The 16,345-nt window shown below is 32.4% G+C and overlaps 1 protein-coding gene across 1 annotated transcript in view; it reads left to right on the top strand.

The window, feature by feature from the left end:
- Positions 1-106: 106 nt before the first annotated feature.
- LOC100376395 (uncharacterized) overlaps positions 107-16,345 on the top strand; it is a 34,005-nt gene continuing 17,766 nt past the window's right edge. The window contains exons 1-2 of the mRNA XM_002742353.4: positions 107-388; positions 978-1,033. Coding sequence (XP_002742399.2) covers positions 313-388; positions 978-1,033 — 132 coding nt within the window. The 5' untranslated portion in view covers positions 107-312. The remainder of the gene's footprint in view (positions 389-977; positions 1,034-16,345) is intronic.

The following is a 16,345-nucleotide window of genomic DNA, read 5'->3' as shown; positions in this document are numbered from 1 at the left end:
TAAAAGCACAGACTCCCTGTTCTCCCGGGGTCATCGCGTGGTGAACGCCCACTTCATTAACATAAAGTGAAACCATTATTATGCTAATAGTTACATTCATTGCCCACCAAAACAGCAACCGATGTTTGTTGGCAAGGCGGATAGAAAGTGAAAAAACAGCAAAGAATCGGCGAGTTCTGAACATAACAGCGTGATTTTTAAAAGTGCATATTTATGTTAAACGGGTAAGGAGTATTTCAAGCTCATCCAAAAGGAGTAAGAGTTTCAAAAATTACTTGCACTGTGCTTGTTTCGCCAGCACTTTCAACAAAAATGAAAACGTCGTCGGCGGTGGTCGTACTGGTCAGTTTTCTTGTACTGCCATGTGTCATATGTTTGACGCTGGAAGGTGAGTATTTTAATGAATCGTTTTTTGCTCTCGCAATTCGAGTTTTTAACATCAGCTCAACAATCAGATTATTTGAATTGAGTTGATGACACATTCTTTGTGTTTTAAAACCGTTGTTGGATTCCGTTACATAGGGATAGTCTTACAACCTAAATCCTGTTTTGTAAACAATATTGTAACACGTCTTGTCTCCTGGTGATAAATTATCGTACAACTGTTAAACCATGGAGCTCCGTGTCTAAACATTTAAATATCTGTCTCCTTAACAATTTCGAGCCTTAACTGAAGACTCAAAATTGTCAGAAATAAAATTATTTTCACGCTCCACTGGCCTTAATTTTGTTTGCGTGTTTAAAAATTAATTAAGTATTTCTTGTAGTTACGCACGATACATTTGTACTTAACTGTAGCCAAATTAAATAATTAAGTTTAGTACACTCTCCATTCTGTTCTCCTCACTGTAAATAAACAGGAGTTGAACTTCACTGAGTTATTTAAGAGTGTGCTTAATAGTTCACTAAAGCCATTTTACAGATTGTGTCCTCGAAAAAGATCATTAATTTTTATTATTTTGCTTTTTAAATTTCAGAAGAAATACCAAGTAACTCTTTGATTGTTACATTTAAGGAAGTTGACCTTGAACAAGTAAGTGATACTTTGTAACATTTTAACTACTTTTACATGAAGTAAAAATTAATTGGAGATAATTGTTACTCTTTGAGCATAGGCCGTAAATGTGCATGTATTTTTTAGTTTATGCTTTGAGTAACAAAACAAATATTCCCACTGTTGTCCAATCATGGCATTTTATCTTGGGAATTTGATGGGATTATTGGAATATTGAGAAGGACTTTTCCTGGCAAGTTGCAAGTAACCTGTATGAATCTTGTTTGCACCTGCTACAAAGGCAAGCATCACTGTCGTCGAGATATCAATTCCATGCAATGAATTCAATGTTTTATTCATAATGTGATTTGATGACTGTCGTTTTAATTCTCAAATTGTTTACCAAGTTGCTACTTATTTACATATATCAAGAAAATAAAATCCTGTATCGGAGTTATTTGTTGTTGCTAGACATTTTATAATAGTTATGGAAAATATGTTGTCAAATATACATCAACAGATCTGCACTGTTTTGGATATGCACGTATAATAATCAGTTGTGTACCACTATGCATATACATGTATAGAACACATAATTCTCAATATTTTACATTCAATAATTTATTGAATGGATTCTAAATTATTAATCACAAATATTATTATTACTCATAATTCAGATAAAAGAATTTTGACGGTTAGGCATTAAATATTTCTATACTGTAAAACGCAAAATTCAGCTTCAAATCCAACTTAATCTATTTAGAATACTTCATACTTCTTTACTGAAATTCTACGAATGTGTTTAGAATTATGTTATTTCTCATCTTCTGTAATTCCGTGATTGCCTTGAGAACACTTTGTGTTTCCCTGAATGAGTGGTGTTATTAATTTGTTGTTAGTGGATGTAGGTCATTATAAAAACATACTGTTAATCAAAATGTACTGTGAAACTGACATTTAATTTCGCTTTTTTGATATTTTCAGCATATTCACTGGATTCATAAATTTGCCAGTGAAACAATGAGTTAATTTTGCATGTTCATTTTATTTAGTGGATTTTACTTGTTGGTGAAAATAGCAAAATTAAAACCCAGTGAATAATTAATTGTGATTTTTCATCCAAACAAAAAAATTCACTTTGAATCGGGTGTATTTGAATACAAATTTCTGGAAATTAAAAAGAATAATTCTCAGATTGAGAAACCTGATCAAGAACAATTTTGTGAAAATAATGCGTTTGGGACCCAGAACACTGTTTACGATATATGTCAAATGTTCTATATAAAACACTAGATTAAATAAACGAGCTACAAATTATTCAAAAGTCACCATATAATTCTATAGAAACCAAGGCACACCAGGATTTAAAAGGTGGCGCTCATCCCAGAGCGCATATTCAAATTTTACATTTAAAACAAACAATGTATTCTACAGACGGTTTATTTGTAATGTCGCTATGGGTTCCATATCACACAGGACGTGGCACGGTGACAACTGCTAGGCTACTGTAATTTATACTGTACTTCCCCGAGTATAAGCCCAGGGGCCTGAACATGTAAAATCGGGAAAATTATGGGGGTGGGCTTAGACGTACTATTATATTTGAAGTGCATCCCCATTAGATGCGCACATTAACCAAAATTGCATTGTATTTATTGTATACTGGATAATGTGGCTTTATTTTATGAATAAATTATGACATTCAAATAGTTAAAACAACCCTTTTTTTGTTATTATTAAATTATATTACATACATCAATTATCGAGGTGTCAAAGAAAACAATAGTAATTAGAGTTTTATCTTGGACATTTCAAGATCATTTCAAATATGAACTGAAAATCCTGAATATATATCTTCTAAACATAGTAGTAGTTCAACCTAGTTTATGAACAATTTAATTCACATACATTATATTAATTTATTTTTTTAATTTTCGTATGTCATTAAATATTCAAAACATGAAGAAATAGAATAATCCAATTAAATCCTGTTTCATTTAATATCAATTGCCAGTAAATATCAGAACATATTCTCTTCTCTTAGATTCATTTTATTTTTATGACAATACCTGTTGAAAGTCTCCAAAGACATATAAAACCGAAATGTGAAATTGAATTTTATTTTCATATATTTTTTTTCAAAATGTACATCTTTTTCAGTGACCCAGATATTGCATTGAGTTTCCTCATAAATTATTAAATTTATGTTGTGAATTATTAAATTTTAAGATACAATCATAAATTTTAACTTATTGTACCCACACTGAAGCTCAATCACAAATCTAGGAAGTACATATACCCTGCATAGCAGGTGCTTTCTATATTATTATTATATATGTTTTATTAATGATTTCTGATATGCAAACATCACCACAATATTGCAAGAAGTGATCTTGGTATTAGTTTTTGGTTAACAATTTTTCAAAACTGATTGGTATTAAAAGTATGCGATTAAGTTTATGCAAATTGTGATGATGTTAACATGATCTGACTTCCTCACTGGTTTTTCCTTTCAATGAATTTTAGTTTCACGATTGTTTACAAATCAGTATTCTAGGGGACGAAGCTACATCACAGGACGTTCTATGTTGCTAAGACCTGAACCATTGTACCATGTGTTTGTATATTCCTATGCTGTATGAGCTGCTGTGGAATGCTGGGTAAAGAGCTGAGGAAAACTGCTAAAGGCGAGGAAACAGCACAAAATCCACTATGAGACAATCCTGAACAACCAAATTTATGTATGTAGTGCATGTAGGGGTAACCTTGTTACACTGTTCAGGAGAATCTCAACAACTAGCCCAAAGTACAGTTTCTTGAGAGTTTTCAACTGTTGTTTTCACTGGTCCTGGTTGTCAGGTGGTAAAAATACCCGGATATTCTCTCTTGAAAACACACTATTAGAATGACTACGGGTAATGTACAGTAACCAAAAGTTGTTTTATTTTGAGCATACACATCTCTGTTAGTACTGGTAACTTCAGCACATGTGCTACTAATAAGTAGATAGGTAGATAGAGTAAATAAAGTATTTGGAGAGACAACAAACTTTGAAACTGCTTTGAAAAAAATGTTTGTATGAGCATAAGATGGTCTTTACACCTGTATTCTAACTACATTGTATATAATGAATCTAGAACAAATGTGATCATAACGCTCTCCAAATTTTAAAATAGTCAGTGCCTGTGACAATTGCTGTTTGATTTTTATGAGCGTAAGATTGTCTTTACACCTGTATTCTAACTACTGTAGAATACTTTATTTTCGCTGAAGGGATGATTCTGTGAAAATAAAATCCAGCGAATATACTTTTTTTCCTATATTTCACATTCAACTCATCAAAAATCAGTGAAAATAAATTCCATACAAAACACCCAAAATGCCTTTTCAGCGAAAATTAATTCCAGCTAAAATAAAGTATTCCACAGTATATAATGAATCTAAAACAAATGTGATCATAACGCTCTCCAAATTTTAAAATAGTCAGTGCCTGTGACAATTGCTGTTTGATTTTTATGAGCGTAAGATTGTCTTTACACCTGTATTCTAACTACTGTAGAATACTTTATTTTCGCTGAAGGGATGATTCTGTGAAAATAAAATCCAGCGAATATACTTTTTTTCCTATATTTCACATTCAACTCATCAAAAATCAGTGAAAATAAATTCCATACAAAACACCCAAAATGCCTTTTCAGCGAAAATTAATTCCAGCTAAAATAAAGTATTCCACAGTATATAATGAATCTAAAACAAATGTGATCAGAACGCTTTCCAAATCTTAAAACAGTCAGTGCCTGTGACAAGAGTCCCAAATAATGATCGAAAACCCAGTGTTTTTCAGGAATTAACAACTGTGAATATCAAAGCCCTGATTATATACCAAATTTATAATGTTTACTTTCATGTGTAAAGATTTCCTTGAAAATCTTGTCATATTAAAGACAGACAATACTAGTAAAGGTCAGTGAACAAACTCTTATCTATCACTGTCACATGACAGCACGACCTTTCAACCTTTTGAATCCTAACAACTTTTGTCATCTTTCAAAAAATCAAACCCACATAATTTTTTTCAAATTTTTAGCTCCGCTGTCGACTTTGTTGAGCGGAGCTTATCATATGAGTGATTGTCCGTCGTCGTTCGTGTCAATGTTTTACTTTTTCGACTTCTTCTTGAAAACTACGAGCCTGAATGCTTTGATACTTGGTGTATATGTACTTTGGGTAGACCTCTCTTAGGTTTGTTCATTTCATCTTGATATCTTCAATTCTCTAATTTTGGTGAATATTTTTGTCATTTTTGGTAAAAAGTGACATTTTCGACTTCTTGTTAAAAACAGCAAGTCCCATTGCTTTGATATTACATATATATAGGTACTACATGTTGACTGCTCTCAGATTTGTTCATTTTGTAATGATATCTTTAATTCTCTAATTTTGGTGAATATTTTTGTCATTTTTGGTAAGATATCTTGTGTTCTTTAATTGAAGTCGTTTGAGGGCGTTTGTCCAAGCAACAGGGTGTTTTCAGTGCTCTTCATAAATTCTGTAAAGTTATACGAATTTTACCCGAAATAACATTTAAAAGTGACATAGACTGCTCAGTGAAGAAATATCTTATCATCAGGTGTTTATTGCGCTATCGTATTGCTCGAAAATGTTTTTTTCAACAAGAGAATATTCCCGAAGTTCCGGTTCAGCGAAAGCACATGTGCGATCAACATAGCCGAATACACGTGAGTTTATTCATCATTAGTATCTTGCTACTTTTATCGGGCGATATTGAAGTAAACCCTGGGCCACCACGCAAGATGCTTGATGGTCAGCGAACAATATCTGAGTTGATGACTTTGCGTAGTAGCAGTGGTCAGCATGTTTCGCCATTAACAAAAACCCAGTAATAACGCAAATAGAAGACGGGGTAGACAAAGAGGGTCGCCACATTGGATTACAAGAGACTGGTCCAACGTGTTGATGAGTTTACGTTGGCTGATGTCATGATGGAAATGCGGGGTTTGCGCAAAGATATTATGGATCGTATCGAAGTGGTGGATAACAGAGTGAGGATTTTAGCAGAGGAGGTAAAAGTACTAAAAAGTAGTGTGGATGAAAACCGAGGCAAAATGGCAAAACTAGTTGAAGAAAATAAACAATTACGTGAACGTTCAAATAGGATGGAAGTAGAATTAGATAAAACAAATGCACAGTTGAAACGTAATAATCTGATATTTTATGATATTGAACAGCCTGGTATGGAAACTTGGGATGCAACCGAGAAAATTGTGAGAGATTTCAAAGTTTATTACTGACAACTTGGATATAAACGCTGGTGAACTGGAATTTCAGCGAGTTCATCGTCTGACTGGTGCTCATAGTCACCCACAACCAATTATAGCTAATTTTTTGAGGTACAAGCAACATATGCAAATTCTCCGCGCAGCAAATAAACTGAAAGGTACTGACTATCGGATTGGAGAAGACTATACCTGGAAAGTAAGAGAAACTCGAAAGAAACTGGGAAAGTTTGCAGATGAGGCAAGAGCTGCGGGCAAACATGTAAAATTTATGTACAATAAAATCAAAATCGATGGTATATTGTATGTGTATGATGACCAACTCCAAGATATAAGACCACTGAGTGACAGCCGCGAAGTACAACAAAACAATACCTGATGAGACATTGCCTGGGCCATGGGCAAAGTTTTGAATGCTTGGACACAGGATGTTCTAAAACAGATAAGAGTTTGAGATTCCTTTTATGGAATGTGAACGGTTTATTGGGAAAAATAGAAAATGCAGATTTTTGTGATTACTTAAAATCTTTTGATTTTGCCTGTCTCACTGAAACATGGCTTTATAAGCCTTTTGATATGCATTTTGAGGGATTTAAACATTTTCATATGCTTGGTAGGAGGGAACGGAATTATGGTAGAGCATCAGGTGGGATTTCAATTTTATTTCAAGAAAATAATGAAGATAATTTTGATATAAAGTTTATTTCTAGTAACTCACAAAATATAAATTGGGCTTTGATAACACAGAGAAACCACCCGATTTTGTTACTTGGTAATGTATATAGAGCACCAGAAAGCTCACAATTTGCTGACAAAGATTTTTTCAATACTTTAGAATCTGAAATGTTAATTTATACCAGTAAATACGAGTGTAATATTATAATTGCAGGAGATTTTAATGGTAGAACAGGTTGCAAATCTGATGGTATTGATCTGGATTGCACATACTTGCCAATGGAGGGGTTTGAAAATATGGAACAAGGGGCTGATAAACGAATTTCAAAAGATGTGGTAGTAAATAATTATGGGATGGAATTACTTGAATTTTGTTCAGTGACTGGATTAAAAATTGTGAATGGGAGATTATTTCAGGAAAGAGGGAGTGGCAATTTCACTTTCATATCAGAACTTGGTACGAGTGTAATTGACTATGTGTTGACAACAGAGGAGGTTCTAGTTAAATTTACTGATTTTACAGTGGGCAATAGAGTTGAATCTGACCACATGTCTTTAGAATTTGTTTTAACTTACCAAAATGAGGTGGGGGTAAATCCAACTAGGGATAGTTCGAACAATTGTATTGTTAACAAGAATGACACATCTAGGTTAAGGTGGGAGCAACAGAAAAAACAGCAGTATCTTGATAACTTTCAAACTGAACCAATTGAACAATTAACTCTTACTTTTAATGATAGTATTATTATGGGAAACCTCGAGGAAGCAGCAGCGGGTTTGGTGAACATTGTCTCTTTGTGTGCCACTGACATGAAAACTGAGACCAAAAATAATATTAAAAAGAAAGAAAATTTATGGTTCGATAAAGAGTGTTCAGCAACTAAAAAAGAAGTATTACATGCACTAAATCAGTTTAGAAATTCTCAAAATGGGAAAAGTTTGGAATATTACTTAAAATTAAAAAAGAAATATAGAAAATTGATTAAAGAGAAAAAGTTAAATTATTTGGAAATGAGACAAAATGAACTTGTAAACTTAGCTGCTAATTCAAACTCGCGGCAATTTTGGCAGAAATTTCGGCAACGAAACAAAAATGTGTCTAAAATAATTACCCAGAAAGAGTGGCATGATTATTTTAAACATCTGTTTAATAACAATTTTATAGGGGATGAGGATATGGCGGATTTTTTTGATTCAGTAAATGATTATGTAACAAGGAACAAGGTTAAATTTTGATGACATTGAGAACGCAGAGGTTGATAATACTGACCTTGAATGCCCTATCACAGAAGATGAAATTAAAAAGAGCATAAAGAAACTAAAAAATAATAAAGCCCCTGGGCAAGATGGAATTTCTTCGGAATTTTGGAAAGATGCACCACAGAAAATTGTTGAAATGTTATTTATTTTATTTAATGTATTACTTGAACAAGGTTATTTTCCTGAAAAGTGGGCAATTGGATTAATAACACCAGTGTATAAAAAAGGGCATAAGGATAACCCTGAAAATTATCGGAGCATTATGCTTTTAAATGTTATTAGTAAAATATATATGAATATCCTGACAGAAAGATTGACAGTATGATTTGATAAATATAGTAGAATTGTTGAAAATCAGAGTGGTTTTAGAAAGAAACGAAGCACATTAGATAATATGTTTATTCTGAGCACAATTATTGATAAATATGTATTTCATCTCAATAGTCGATTATATTGTGCTTTTATAGATTATGAAAAAGCATTCGATAGGGTCCACCATATTTCACTATTTTATGAATTAACAAAGGCAGGAATGAGAGGCAGACGATTAACAACTTTGTTCTAAATGTATACACATGTTAAGGCAGTAGTTAAAACCCCACATGGTGTGACTGATCTGTTTAAAATTGGAACAGGCCTGCAACAAGGTTCAGTTATTTCCCCATTACTTTTTTGTTTTTATATAAATGATATAGAAGAAGCTCCTACACAAGGTGTTGAAACTGTAATCTATGTAAACACTTTAAAATTAATGTATTTATTATATGCTGATGACCTCGCATTATTTAGTAAATCTCCCATTGGTCTACAGCGTCTTCTAAATAGATTAGCAAATTACTGTAAAAGATGGAGGTTAACAGTAAATTTGAATAAATCAAAAATTGTTGTTTTTCGCAAATCGGGTAGACTGAGGAAATCTGAAAAGTGGTTTTGGAATGGGAATGAAATTAAAATAGTCTCAAAATATAACTATTTAGGGGTTCTTTTTTCTAGTTCAGGTATCTGGTATCAGGCCCAAAAACACATTGCTGAACAAGCAACGAAAGCCATGCACAGTATTAAAAGTATTCTTTACAAATATGATGGGTTCAAACCAGCTATTGCGTTTTGTGTTTTTGACTGCAAAATTCTCCCAATCCTGCTTTATGGCAGTGCAATATGGGGAACACATAAATCTTACGATATAGAAACAGTTCATCATAAATTTTGTAAATTTGTTTTAGGGGTACACCCAAAGACCACAAACTCTGCTGTGAGGGGGGAGTTGGGAAGACATCTAATTAGAACACATGTGAACGAAGAAATAATTCAGTATTGGTTAAAATGTTTTAGTAAAAGAATGTTATGGCTATCAATATGACAGGGTAGAAAGGGGATTTAATTGTTGGGCAACATATGTTAAGGATTTGTTATGTAATTTTGGTTTTGCACATGTATGGGAAAGCCAGTATGTGAATAACCCAAATTGTTTTCTGCTACAGTTTAACCAACGGTGTCTATATATTTCCCAGCATCAGTGGCATGATCAGATTGGTAATAGTTCAAAATTATGCACTTATTCTAAATTTAAAAAATTATTAGCCGGGGAAAAATATCTGGATTCTATCACCATAAGTGTTTTTAGAAAATCTCTCACTTGTTTTAGGATATCTGTCATGATCTCATGATTGAAAAGGGTAGGGCATTGGGAATACCACTTGACCAAAGATTGTGTCCTCTTGGTTGTAATCACATTGAAAACGAGTTCCACTTTCTATTACAATGTCCCAAATTTGAGGAAATTAGAACTCGTTTTATAGACAAGTTTTACTATTGCCCAGCGCTTGAATGGAAATTTATTTTGCTACAGCAATCTGAAAATACACATACAATACAAAATCTTGCAAAATATGTATTCTACTCTTTACAAAAACATCATAGTTTGTTGGAGGGAAATTTAACTGAAATATAAATTTAATTTGGTATTCATAGGTGAAGTACAAGTTTGTAATATTCAGACAAGCAGTAGCAGTGATTATTCTTGTCAAACGATCTATTTATTTATTTGTGTTACATTTAAGTGTGTACATTATGGTCTATGGCCAATGATACTGAATAAATATATATATATATAATTGAAATGTGCATTGCTAACAGCGGAGCTATCTCAGTTGACAGGCTGCTTGTTTTTAAATATTTTGATGAAGACCTGTAGAAAATAAGAAATTACAAAAAAAATCGGCGAAATGTTGCACTATAATATCCTTGGTTCTTGTTTTTTTTAATATTATTTTTTCATTATATTGCTAATATTGGCCTGTCACAAATCCATTTTCCAATCTACAGCAATCAAAATTTAGTCACAGCTGTTCATACACTTATACTTTAGGTTAAAATAAAATAACAAATGTTTTAAAGGAAACAAATTTGTTGTAGTATTGTAAAGTCACATGAATTAAACCGCGGCATATCCTAACAATGTATATTCTAATTTGTCAATTCTGTCCCGTGGGTGTTGTCATGACAACAATACATTTCTAGTTGTGACATAATACTGAAAGTTAAGTGCTACTTTAGCAATGTATTTTAGCAAAATAATTAGATTCTAAGATTTACATCCTTTTTTACCGTTCCGGCATTGGAAGTAAAGACGAAGCATAATGGTTGTCATTGCTGTCTTTGTCTACTTTCTTTTGATAACTTGTTGTGGATGCAGTAACTTGAGTATTTTTTAAAACAACTTAATCAAATGCATGTGTATCATAAATATAACCATAAAAATCTCGGTCAAGTTCGATTTGGTTGTGTCTTGCATGCAATTCTCTATACAGACTAATTTAAAATATTCTAATATCAGAATTTTATTTATAAATTGTAGAAATATTTTGTACCCTACGTAGGTGAGTGTCTATACGTGTTGACAATTAAGATACTTGTATCCATGGTAACAGATTTGGCTAAATAACTGAATTTCTATGTGTGGCTATAAATAAATGCTTTAAAATATGTATATTTTAAAACACCTAGAATTAATAAATAATGTACAAGACCTGTCTAAACTGGGTATCATTTTCCAGCCCCTATCTACATTTAAATTCACTTCACATTCACCCACTGTTCAATTTTTGTTTATAGAAATTCTTGCCACAATTTGTTTGCATCATTTTTCAATTTGTTGTTGTAGTGCTTTTAATTTTTTCTAGTTTCTCCCACACCGGTAATTGTTCCTTTAGTTTTAAATATTCCATGTATTTGGGGTATATTCCTAGTACCAGGGTATATTCCATGTACTTGGTATATTCTATGTACTGGGGTATATTTCATGAACTGGGATATATTCCATGTACTTGGTATATTCTATGTACTGGGGTATATTCTATGTACTGGGGTGTATTCTATGTACTGGGGTATATTTCATGTATTGGGGTATATTTCATGAATTGGGGTATATTTCATGTACTGGGGTGTATTCCATGTACTGGGGTATATTCTATGTACTGGGGTATATTTCATGTATTGGGGTATATTTCATGTATTGGGGTATATTTCATGTACTGGGGTATGTTTCATGTACTGGGGTATATTCTATATACTGGGGTATATCTCATGTACTGGGGTATATTCCATGTACTTGGTATATTCTATGTACTGGGGTATATTTCATGTACTGGGGTATATTTCATGTACTGGGGTATATTTCATGTACTGGGGTATATTCTATGTACTGGGGTATATTCTATGTACTGGGGTATATTCTATGTACTGGGGTATATTCTATATACTGGGGTATATCTCATGTACTGGGGTATATTCCATGTACTTGGTATATTCTATGTACTGGGGTATATTTCATGTACTGGGGTATATTTCATGTACTGGGGTATATTCTATGTACTGGGGTATATTCTATGTACTGGGGTATATTCTATGTACTGGGGTATATTTCATGTACTGGGGTATATTCTATGTACTGGGGTATATTCCATGTACTGGGTATATTCTATGTACTGGGTATTATTCCATGTACTGGTGTATTATTCCATGTACTGGTGTATATTATATGTACTGGTGTATTATTCCATGTACTGGTGTATATTCTATGTACTGGTGTATTATTCCATGCACTGGTGTATATTCCATGTACTGGTGTATTATTCCATGTGCTGGGGTATATTTCATGTACTGGGGTATATTTCATGTACTGGGGTATATTCTATGTACTGGGGTATATTCTATGTACTGGGGTATATTCTATGTACTGGGGTATATTCTATATACTGGGGTATATCTCATGTACTGGGGTATATTCCATGTACTTGGTATATTCTATGTACTGGGGTATATTTCATGTACTGGGGTATATTTCATGTACTGGGGTATATTCTATGTACTGGGGTATATTCTATGTACTGGGGTATATTCTATGTACTGGGGTATATTTCATGTACTGGGGTATATTCTATGTACTGGGGTATATTCTATGTACTGGGGTATATTCCATGTACTGGGTATATTCTATGTACTGGGTATTATTCCATGTACTGGTGTATTATTCCATGTACTGGTGTATATTATATGTACTGGTGTATTATTCCATGTACTGGTGTATATTCTATGTACTGGTGTATTATTCCATGCACTGGTGTATATTCCATGTACTGGTGTATTATTCCATGTGCTGGTGTATTATTCCATGTACTGGTGTATTATTCCATGTGCTGGTGTATATTCTATGTACTGTTGTATTATTCCATGTACTGGTGTATATTCCATGTACTGGGGTATATTCCATGTACTGGGGTATATTCCATGTACTGGGTATATTCCACATACCCTGGTATATTTCATGTACTGGGGTATATTTACAGTTAAACTGTAGTAGCTTATGTTATGTATAGATATATATAATATATATGAACATTTCACTGCTAGAAACTTTTGCAATTTCGGATTGTATGGCAATTGTGAAGACAAAATTTCACAAAAAGTCACTGAGACTCCATTTTGTTAGACCCCTGAAAAATTATCCCTCCAACTAAATTTTGCGATTTTCACTGAAATTGACAAAAATTTTTCATGCAAAATTAAAGGTGCTTTATTAGTATACAATGTATCACAGTGTATTCATGAATTGAAGAATCTGATCATTTGATCGTTGTACTACAAAGTGAAAAATGCATAATATAGTATGCGTTCACATATAGTTGGTACTACATATAGCTGGGGGTGTCCAATCACACACATTATATTAAATAACAAGGTAGTTCATGTCTGTGAATAACCAGCATGCAACTAACTGTAAACTGTAATTTTCACTGGTAGAAATTTTTGTGATTTCCAAATTTTATAGTGAAGGGAAGGTTTTGTGAAAGTCACTGATACTTTGTATTGTGAGATCCCAGATAAATTTCTAGTGCAAGAAAATTGTACGATTTTCACTTACTCGGAAATTCCCCAACAAAATTATCTCTCTCGAAATCAAAGTGGTTTACAGTGCCTTATGCACATACCATATTAGGAATGCATGTGCTTACATAAATGACAGAGGTGTGTCTAAATAGTAAAAATATGCTGGAATTCAGCATGCACACGTATTGGGGTTGTGCTGCCAATAAAATGCAAATACAGTTTAGTACACTGTAAACTGCTTCAATTTAGTAAGTGTCATTATTGTCTTTGTGAATTCCTGAAATCGTAAAATCTTCTAGCAGTGAAAATTAATTTGCATGCATGATTTTATCGCAAACTGTTTTAATAATATACTTGTAGAAGCATGCATGAACCTAAGCTAAGCTCCCAAAACGCCAATGTATTCAATGCTCATTTGGAAGATTTACTATTAGAACTAACATGTATACCTTCCTAGCTACTTTACTGAGCAATCATAGTTAGAATAACTAACGATTTTGTATACATTTGTATTTTTAATAAGTTTAATTACCACTGTTTCCTCCTGTGCGTCAATGCATATCCAAATATGCAAACATATGAGATTAGCTTGAATCGTGTAGCGTGAACACTACTATTAACACACATGGTTATTACCTGCTTCATAATAATAATCCCAGATATAACAATAAATATTTTATAGGTAAGCCTGATAATCCTGCTTGAACAGTGAAATTTATTATCGTAAATCCATTGACCACAAATCTTGTACATGTATTTCTACATAAATCAATATCTCAGTAATCTGCTTCCATTATCTAAAAATCAATAGTGAGATGTTGATTTATTTTTCATTGTCTATGTGTACGTTTGACACGGTATGTAAACTTGTACATAATGAATCAATCAATTTGAGTACTTATAAAATTGGACAGCTTTCTTATGATCAATAGGAAATCAATAATTAATTGTGAGTTTTTCCACAGCAACTTAATGTGATGTAATAAAAAAAATTGGGTTCTACAAAAAAAAAATACCTTGAAAGGGACACTACAGTAATGTGCAGCTGAAAAAAAATCAGGTTCACAATGTAGGTAAGAGTTCCTTAAGGCCCACACCATAACTTTAATACTGGTATTAACCTTCCATTTCCAGTGCCTTCCACCATTTTAATTAATAATTGGGGGGGGGGGGTGAAGGGGAAGAGGGCATTAAGAAACTCAGGTGATAACCCTTGCTCAACTCCTCAGACCATTACTAAATACTGTAAAATGACTAATTTTCACTGGGTTTAAATTTCGCAGATTTACCATTTCAGGCATATTCATAGGGTTTTATATTCACGGTTTTATCATTTAGATAATGTGTTCTATGCTAAATTTTAATTTAGCGCATTTTCTAGTCAGCGAAATAAGCAAAATAAAACCCAGTGAATAATATAATAATATATAAGTGAATAATCCTTTTACAGTACCAGTTGTGTTTAGCCATAGACCTTAGAAAACAAGGTCTATGGTTTAGCAGTCTTTCTTTTCAGGTTGTGATGTTGCTGTTTGATAACCTCAGAATTACAGTTTTTTCAAACAACGTTTATGAATTTTTGTGATGAATACTGTAATCATGTATACATATATGCTAATGAAAAAAGTACAACATACCTTCTAAATCATATTACATTAAAAGGAATTCTCAATGCCTTCATTCAGCGTCTATAAAGAAGGCAAATTTAATTTGCACAACTACATAGCAACCATTAAAGACATACATGAGTCATAGATTCTCACACTGAAATTAATTTACATACTGTAAAATACTTTATTTAAGCTGGAATTAATTTTCGCTGAAAAGACTTTTTGGGTGTTTTGTAATGGAATTTATTTTCACTGATTTTTTAACGAGTTGAATAAAAAATATAGGAAAAATCATTCCTTCAGCGAAAATTAATTCCAAGCAAAAATAATGTATTTTACAGTAATATAGTATGAAATAATAAAAAACAAATACCATATTTTCTCAATTAAAAGTGCATCTCCAATAGATGTTCATTAAAACAAACAATTGCCTAAGATATTATTAATAATATAAAATCATGAAATAGTTTACCTCATAATGCATCTACCTGCGATATAATATAATTATTGAAAACATATTTTTTGCAAGATTGTTCCTTAAAAACAAATACCATATTTTCTCTATTAGAAGTGCATCGCCAATAAAAGTGCATGTAAATAAACTTTTGCATTTTTGTATATTACTAGCACTGCGTTAATGCAAATTTAATAAATATGCACACAAGACTAACATGCCAGCTTTTTAGCAAATTCAGTGTCAATTGCTTGAAGTTGATTCTATTCTTTTTATACCAATAGTGAAAATATAGATACAAGTACAACTGTACTAGGTGGCATTATTCTTTGTAAAATAAAAAAAAATCAGTAAGAATTTATAAAATGAGTTGTCTAATTTATGCATTCATTGGATTTTTTCAGCAATAATCATATACCATCAGTTAGATTGTCATATTGTTCCATCACTATGGATACTAGTTAATTGCCATGGAAACCTCAACCTTTTCAATAAAAGACACTCTACAAATTTGTTTTTGTTCATTTTAGGATATATTTCTATAAATATAAGATTTTGAAAAATGAACACTATTTGTATATTTGATTTATTTCATATTTTTGTTTCTTCAGAAAATCTGAAGAAAAATATTTTTACTCCTAGAGTTATTTTTAGTAGTCAGTCGAGA

This window comes from Saccoglossus kowalevskii, chromosome 14 (assembly GCF_978046115.1).
Source record: "Saccoglossus kowalevskii chromosome 14, keSacKowa6.1, whole genome shotgun sequence".
Lineage (NCBI taxonomy): Eukaryota > Metazoa > Hemichordata > Enteropneusta > Harrimaniidae > Saccoglossus > Saccoglossus kowalevskii.
The sequence above is the reverse complement of the archived record's forward strand: the minus strand, read 5'-3'. Positions and strand labels throughout refer to the sequence as shown.